General features: G+C 37.6%; 2 protein-coding genes across 2 annotated transcripts in view; both read right to left on the bottom strand.

Moving 5' to 3' along the window:
• The window catches only part of LOC104780664, a 7,001-nt gene extending 2,132 nt beyond the window's left edge, over positions 1–4,869 (bottom strand). Inside the window, exon 1 of the mRNA XM_010505181.2 lies at positions 4,673–4,869. The gene's annotated coding sequence lies outside the window, so the exon portion shown is untranslated. The remainder of the gene's footprint in view (positions 1–4,672) is intronic.
• Positions 3,507–4,733, bottom strand: LOC104780663. Its single transcript, XM_010505180.2, has one exon. It carries the CDS (start codon positions 4,664–4,666, stop codon positions 3,779–3,781), a length of 888 nt encoding a protein of 295 aa, XP_010503482.1. The 5' UTR covers positions 4,667–4,733; the 3' UTR covers positions 3,507–3,778.

Consider the following 9,040-nt stretch of genomic DNA (forward strand, 5'->3'; position numbering starts at 1 on the left):
TTGGTCCGAGAAGGAAAGTGAGAATTTATAAGGTGTTACGCACTTACATATGTGATAATTTAGTTTGGGGAGAGAGATTGGCAACAAAGAGCGTCTTTCTTATTTTTGCAACTGTCTGAATAAAGTTAACAGCCAAGTGTGTTAGCATGAATATAGAATTGAAACGAATAGGAGAAAAGGAGTTGAATTGCATAACAACAAAAAGTAGACTCATCTAAAAGATTCATCAAGAAAAAGTCATTATTCGACTTAGTGTGACAATTACTAAAATGCTAAGCGTTTCTTCTGAGCCAGCTGTCAAATTTTGAAGTAATAAGAAAAGGTACCTCAACAAAAAAGGGAGGTGTCTTGTCTTCTTCTTCTTCTTTTTCTATCGGAAGGCTTTCTTGTCGAAGGTGGTCTATGTTCCTGGAATAACAAAAACCCTAGTGATCTCTCCATGCATATCAATAACTTCACCTAATGTGGTATTGATAACAAAGAGCAAATAGTTGAATCCCTTACCAAACCTTGTGATATAGGCAATACCTTATTAAAGAAGCTGTTAATATTGTGTAATGGGCATAACAATAAGAAAATAAAAACAAATCTTCATAACATGGGAAATCAATTTATATACTTGGGTCGTGGAGGGTAGGGAGCTGCTATCTCAGCCGCGACAAGAAGAGTAATATTATTACCGCCCCAAAATTTCCCATTCTTCTTTTCCTGCGTCTGCATGCAGTAGAGAATCAGCAATGGTACTAGTAGTAATTTTTTGACATCAACAAGTATTAAGTATACATACATAAACTAGGCATTTGAACTATATAAACTAGTCTCTCACCTTCTTTGCTTCGTTAGCAGAAGCAAACTCAATAAAGCCATTGGAAGTACGCTTACCCTCTTGGTTCAAAGTAAGTTGAACACTAACAACTTGTCCAAAATCTTTGAAGAAATACATAATATCTGAAATTCTAAGATCGACAGCGAGATGGTCAACAAAGAGCGTCCTTTTGCTTACTGATGCAACTGATGACTTTAAGAAACCGTGAGTTTCATCAAGTCTTTCCACAGTCTCCTCCTCCTCCTCCTCCTCCTCCTGTTACATATCCAATTCATTTAGGATAACAAAAACAACAAGATGCTTAATTGAACATAATACAAGATTTAGATTTTCAAAAATTATACCTTCACTGGAACTAAATTATTAGTCTGATCAGAATTTGTCTCCAACAACAACTCGACCCTTCCTTCGATCTGCTGCTGGGGACTATCATCAGCAAATACTTTCGCTGTCTCCTGTTACATGAGTGAGTAGATATTATTAGAACAGAGTGTACGTAAAGAACAAGAGCTAGGAATCCGACCAGCTTAATGTTAGGTTGTTGTTACCTTCTCCTTCTCCTCCTCCTCGGATATTTCCTTATGTTTCTTCAGAATCGGTTTGGTCTCCAGAACATCATCATCTTTGAGCTCTCGCTTACCTTAAGAAAAAGAGCAGCAGCAGCAGCAGCAGCAGCAGCAGCAGCAGCAGCAGCAACAACAAAGGTTAAAAAATCAACAGCAACCTCTTCAGCTGGAGTAGCCCAGACATGTTTATTTATTTATAAAAACATTAGATAAAGAGAGAGCCACCCAGCAGCAGAGACACAAACCCAATAAATTAGCTTTGTCGGCCGAACTGTCCATGAAGAAGATGAAAACAGCTACGTTTATTTCCCGGCAAGAGTTTTTGATGAGGCAGCAATAAGTTTATCGAGAGAGCAGCAATAAAAAAAAATTTAAGAGGTGCTTCCGACCTCGGCGTATTTTTTTTTTTTTTACTCGTTAAGGGTTTTCTCTCTTACTCGTTAAGGGTTTATCGACAGCAGCAATAAAAAAAGTTAAGAGGTGCTTTCGACCAATGATTTTGATTTATTGACTGTTTAGCTGTTTGAAGTTGTATTTGCTTTTTTCTTTCTGATAGGTTATATATACATTCCCCCATTCCCTCCTTATAAAGAAAAAAAGAAAGAAGCTGATAAATAGACCAAGTGTCGAAGAATGAGACAAGGAAGAAACTCTAGTTGCGTGCGAGGGTCCGCGCTATCTAGTATATTCTCGTGAAGCTGTGCTTTGTAGGTCCAAAAGACTAGAGAGAGGCCCAGTTTTATTCATATTGAGTCCGTCGATTATGAATAGCCAACAAATAGGAAAAAAAAAAAGAAGAATAAAAAGTTAATGGAAATTCTGATAATCTAGAGGGTGAGAGTAACTTGATTTTCAGTTTTTAGCTTAGTTGATGCCTACAGCTTTTATTTTAAATAATGTTACTAATTATTTTTGTTAATAATCAAAATCTTTTTATAAATGATCCCTATATATATATATATGCAAGTTTACAACCACAAGAGGTCCAAAGAAAAAAAACAAATCTTACTCGTAAAGTAAAACAAAGAGATTATAGAAAAAAGAAAAAGAATTTATAAAAGAAAAAATGTCTAGCTAACCATACTTAATTTGACCCCTAAACTAAACTATTTTATCATACATTTAATGGTTTACAATTGAAGACTTGCAGCTAATTGAAAACATATACTGAGGTTGTTCTAAACGGCTATTTTTGTTGCTTCATTTGTACTCATGAATTGTGTCATTGTCATTTAGGTTTGATTTATTTGATAAGTTTTTTCATTTCTTCTGTTATCAGGAGATAGTAAAATTAGCTTCTTAATAACTTAGCCATACATTTGGAATTTGGTACACCGCTGAACGTTATGAATCTGACGTTTTCGTTTTTGTCAATCTGGAACTGATGTTACAGATAAACACTGGTCCATGTGGCATTTCCTTTATTGCATAGATGATATAGATGTCCCCCACGTATATCATTAGATATTGCACTTTTACCGCAAGTGTAGACTTGTAGGCTTGTAGCCTGTAGTACATTCAAAACTGTAGTACAACATTCATTCTTCACCCTCTCTTTTTTTCTTTGTTTTCTTTTGCTCGGACATATCACGTTTCTATTGGCTCGTTACTTTGTTTTATTCCTTTGTTTCATCAAAATGTGCGTGCCGACGAAAGAAAACAAAAAAATTTGAGTTCCACAGAAATGCCTCTTCGAGACTTCGAGTAAGTAACTAGCTAAAGTAAAGTAATTAAGTACATAAAAAAGAGAGAGACTATTTCCACATTTCTTGTCGTTCATAGAAAATCTTGAGTTCATATATTGAATGGTGAATTATAACGTTGAAATAGTTAAGATAATTGAGCGTTTAACTTAGTTATATAATACTAATCGATAAAATCTATGTACCGCTTCAATCATATAACATTGTTTCAAAGCCGGTACGGTCAGATATATTTGAAGCGATTAAGACAGTAGGTTTCAACGTTTTGGACCACTTTTGGATTTTGCATGGTTGGACGATGGATCACTCGATTGACTCGGACCGTGTAATTGCCGACCGTCCTCGCCGTGAAATCTGACAAAAAAGCATCTAATATACGTGGCAAACGCACCGACGACAAAACGCATTAAATACTTACAATTTTTTTTCCTTCATTAATTATCTTTAAACAACAAGCTCGAATTTAGCATCACAAAATTAAAGCGTTAAGAAAGAAAGAAAGGTGGATTTTTACAAGAACTCTAAGCAAAATATATTATAAGAAACAAACAGAACAAAAGACTTGTAAGTTAAGGAATTAGTTGTCCGAATCCCATGTTTTATGTTTCGTGGAGATCATAGTAATCTAACACGATCGAGACCGTTCGTCGTCGATGGTGTACTACTATAGTTGACTGACGGTGTCAAAGGCACAAAGCGGCCTTAACGTCGAGCCTCCAAGCAAAACCACCACCGTCCATTCTCCACACGTCGCAAGGCACCGTGAGTGTAGAGCCTCTCTCGCGATTTTGACACGTGTGGTGTAGTTTCACTTTGCATGTGAATCCAGGAGACGTTAGCATCGGCCTCTCCCTCATCACCAACTGTACGATCACGTGAAAACTATCGCCGCTAGTTATCTCAGGTGAACCTTCTTCCACCGGAATGTTATCCCTAGCCATTTTCCGATAAGCGTCGTTCGTCCACGTGACTCTCCCCGAACCGTCGGATATGAAACCAGGACACGTGTCTCTCACAAGATTCATCTTCCTCTCTTCATCTGACCTCCCTAGGCCGTAACCGTCAATCCAAGCGTCCGTTACACGCTCCACCGTCATACACGACGAAATCACCACCGTCCTCCGCACAACCTCCTCCTTTTGATAAGCCGGAGTAAACATCCCGCCGCCGTCGCTGAAACTCAACCATAATGGACCCTGCCGCTTCTGCTTCTCCACCGCCATCAGATCCGTAAACGCAGGTTTCTCCGGTAACAGAGAAAGAGTCACCGCATTAGCACCGCCGTGAGTAACGGATTTCTCCGATGTCTTCCGCCGGGTGCACCTTTTAGCGTTACTACCACCGTTCTCCTTACTCTGATGACATTTCCTCTTTCTTCTACCAGCTCTAAAAGAAACGTCTGAGCTTCCACTGCCGCTATCTCCGCTGGATACAGGCTTTACTCCGCCGTCACTGGCTGGTTTAGGAGCAATGGGACGAAAACGAAGCATGATACGATCTGCTTTGGAAAGATCGTACGGTCCAGAGCCAATGGCGTACCTAGCTATGCAACACCCTCCCCTACCGTCCATTTTTATCTCTCTCTATCACTCTTGAGATATTTGTGTAAAGATATGTTTGAGAATAAGCTTCTCTACTTGAGCTGAGGAACACTTAGCAGAGATGGTAAGGGCTTTATAACGTCTGTGAGGACACGTATCGGAGTCTACACGCGTTATGATTTGTACACGTGTCGTAGCCTGCACGTTTGTGGTTGTGTTTGGTCTAGAAGACGCTAACGAGGGTTTTGGGGTGCACATGTAAAGTTATTCTCTTTTTTTTTTGCCTAAGTTATTCTCCCAACTCTAACCATATATTACTTAGTTTTACCTTAAAATGAAAAGGAAAAAAAAGAGTAAATTTTATATATATGCATTGCATTCTTAGCTTTCTATAGTGGAGGTGAAAGGGTTTGGAATTTGGATATGCTTTGAGCTAATGATCGTTTCTCTTCTTATACCTCGAACAAAAAATTATATAAGAAGATCTTCATAATCACGATAAAAAACGAAAAGGATATTTAGTGTTGAAAATTCTTTGGAGAACAAGCGGGCTATGCAACCGCTTAGTACCACCAAAATTTGAATGCTTGTTTGAGTTTGTTCATCCATTAATTCTGGAGGAAGCTAAGGCCAAATTTTTACTAAAAATACTGTTATTATTTAACATTTTTAGTCTAAAAATCAATAATTGATGTTAAGATATGTACTCTATCAATAACATATATCTATAGCCAAAATGAAAGGACGTGGTGGGTGTGAATGTGATAGTCTAAATATTTGTCTGATGAATCCGTTCGACTAAAAATTACATGTCTTGTATACTTGAAAAAAGAAAGAAATCTGTTGTAATAACAGTACTTACTATACGGATATCATTACATCAAAGTATGTTGCTAATGCAAGAAAAAAAAACATAATTCTTCTTGTATATATATTTATTTTTTCATTTAGGATCGATTTTTTTTTTAAACCTCTATACTTGCAGATTGTTTGATGGATGCATAATTATAATGTAAATAACAAAACTGGAGTATTCATAATTAGTCTTAGAGGTATTGGTCACTTGAACTAAGATAAAGACAGATTGTATAAGGTTACGTCTGCGTAAAGGGGGAATCAAAAGTTATCCATTTATTATGGAAGACAGTCGTCTTTTGTTTTGTTATTAATAATTTTGTATTAACAATACAATTAATAGGTAATTGCCATAAGGCAGATTCTTTAGGTTGGTATTTCACAAAAACAGGTAAGTATAGGATTAAGTCAGATACAATATAGTGCGACATGGCAATTACCTATTAATTATATTGTTAATATAAAAACATGCTCTTGGTTATGGACTAGATATCACCTCTCTCCAAGCCAGAGTTTGGGAGACAAATATTTACCAAAAACTCAACATTTTATGTGGCAACTATTGTTAGTAGGGGTGGACGTTCGGTTTTTCGGTTTGGTTTTGGTTCGGTTTTTTCGGTTTACGGTTTTTCTGGTTTTATAAAAATTGAACCATATAGAAACCATATGTAATTTGGTTTGGTTACGGTTCGGTTTTTTCGGTTTATGGTTTTTTCGCTTTTACCAAAAATGAAACCATATAAAAACCATACGTATAACGGTTTGGTTTGGTTTCGGTTTGGTCCCGGTTTTTATCGGTTATTCCATACTTTAAAAAATAGATAGTTGATACATAACTAAAAAATAAGCATAAAAGTAAAACCTAAACATAATTCAAAAAAATAGAATCTTAATATAGTTTTGTAAACCCAAATACTTAACTGAAATTTAAATTTTTAAAAAGTAGAGGCTATTGAAAAAAAAAACCAGAAAAAAACCAAAATAAAACTTGGAGATCAATAACTATAAGCCCAATAAAGAAAAAAATTACTGATATTATTATACAATAGAAATTTATAAGTTGAAAAACTTATTATATCTGATTATCCTAAAGTTTTATAAAAAACCAAAAAAACCATTCGGTTTTACGGTTTTTAACCAGACCAAACCTAAACCAAATGGTTAATTAAAATAAAAACCATTCGGTTTGGTTTGGTTTGGTTTTTTGGATTTCGGTTTTTTTGCCCACCCCTAATTGTTAGGATGCTTTCGATATCGGCAAATTTAAGCTGATATGGTATTGCTTTTGACTCCAGTTGTGCTTGGTGTGGCGTCGATGAGGAAACAATTAATCATACGATTTTTGTTTGTCTACCTACCCGGCAGGGCATGGGCGTTATCTCAAGTACCGGTTGGTCCAAACTCCTTTCTAACGGAGTTCGTTAACGAAAACGTGGATTATTTTTGGGCCCTACAAATCCGGGTTTCTCGGTCTCGGCGTTCTCTTGGCTTATGTGGTATATCTAGAAGGCAAAGAATGCAAGGATTTTCGAAAACAAAATAGAGCAGCCTGATGAGGTTGTCCGACTAGCGGAAGACGAGGCGACGACATGGCAGCATGCTCAGATAGAGGGTGAAGATGAGGATCTACCCTTATCCCCGCTTGTTCCCACCCATTGGTTACAAGTGGCCGCAGCTCCCATTTCCACTATTTTTTGGGCTATTGGTGTTTTGTAGATAGCTCTTGGAAAGAGGACAAACAATTTACAGGTGCAGGATGATTTTGTACGCTTCTTCAGGATTCGTCGCCGACTATGGGAGCCACTAAGTTCCAGCGTAGTCTTTCCACCTTGCATGTTGAAGTAGAAGCTTTCATCTGGGCTATGCGGTGCATGATAGGACATGACTATAGGGAAGTGGTTTTGTTTACAGACTGCTCAGATTTGGTGAAGATTGTGTCTTCTCCTTCGGACTGGCCAGCTTTCTCGGCGTACCTCGACGATATCAAGATCAACAGGGATAAATTTTCTTCTTTCTCTCTATCTTTTATCACTAGAACTGCAAATGTAAGTACGAATTTTTTGGCACGCCAAGTGCTTACTTCTTCGCATAATGTCTTGTATGTAAAAAATTCCCATCAAATTAGGTTGTATGAACTAATTTTTTGTTGAAAAAAAAAATACAACTAAATCTTATTGGCTAATAGTTAATAAATACATAATTCTTTTTTCATGAATAATGAATTGGTGCGATGAACATGTTTATATATATGTTATATTATTAAAATGTAAGGTTCTTTCAATATATCATATGGGTATTTTAAGTTTGAGAAACTGTATATTTCTAAGGAGCAATGCTCATGGTTTTCGGTATACCAACCAGAATACAAAGAAAAAAAAATATAAAACATGGTTAATTTGGAAAGTTGCATGTAATTATTACAACATTATATTTTGATCCTGTGGATGTTGGTGCAGAGATCGGCTACATATATGTTACTTAGTGCAGAGATCGGCTTGATGAGCATTTTGATCCTATGGATGTTGCTTTGATAGAGGCCATTCCCTTGAGTAGTTTTCGGAGGGCAGATTGCTTAGGGTAGCACTTTACAAAGTCTGCCAAATATACGGTAAATCAGGGTATGATACAACACGTACGGATGCTCCTAAAACCTTTCAGGCTTTTGGGTCTGAACCGGATATTACTTCTCTTCTTGCAGGGGTTTGTCAGCTTCAATGTCCACCAAAAATTAAACATTTTATGTGGCAAGTTTTGACAGGATGTATTTCGGTTTAGGCAAATTTGAAAAGATGGGGAATTGATTGTGAATTTGGTTGTACGAGATGAGGGGCTGATGAAGAAACTATCAATCATGCTCTGTTCGTATGTCCGCCGGCAGGTCAGGTCTGGGCTTTGGCCCATGTCCCTGTGGGCCCACAGAACTTTTCGACAGAGTCTATTTTCACAAATGTGGATCATTTTCTGGGGCTTAAGAATCCAGATTCCCAGGCTGTGTCTTTTCCTTGGCTTATGTGGTACATTTGGAAAACAAGGAGTGCTAGGGTTTTCAATAGCCAGGTAGAACAACCTGATGAGGTTGTGCGGCTGGCGGAAGGGGAAGCGAACTCCTGGCTACACGCTCAGAAGGAAGCAGTGGATGAGGAGTGTCCCTCCTTTCCCCTCATCTCTTCTCCTAGGTTCCGAGGGGGCAGTTCTTCCCTACCTTTGGTTTATTCAGGATATCGTTGTTTTGTTGATGGCTCTTGGAAAGAGTCTGAGAATTTTGCAGGTGCAGGATGGTGTTGTATTTCTTTGCAAAGAGCGTCCCCGTTACTCGGAGCTACCAACTACCAGTGCTCTATCTCCGCTACACGCTAAAGTTGAAGCTTCCATTTGGGTCATGCGGTGCATGATTGGACATGATTTTCGGGACGTGGCTTTCTTTACGGATTGTTCAGACTTGGTGAAGATGGTGTCTTCTCCTCATGATTGGTCGACCTTTGCAACATACTTAGACGACATAAAGATTGACAGGGATGAGTTTTTTTCTTTTTTCATTGGTTTATGTTT

This window comes from Camelina sativa, chromosome 4 (genome assembly GCF_000633955.1).
Source record: "Camelina sativa cultivar DH55 chromosome 4, Cs, whole genome shotgun sequence".
Classification (NCBI taxonomy): domain Eukaryota; kingdom Viridiplantae; phylum Streptophyta; class Magnoliopsida; order Brassicales; family Brassicaceae; genus Camelina; species Camelina sativa.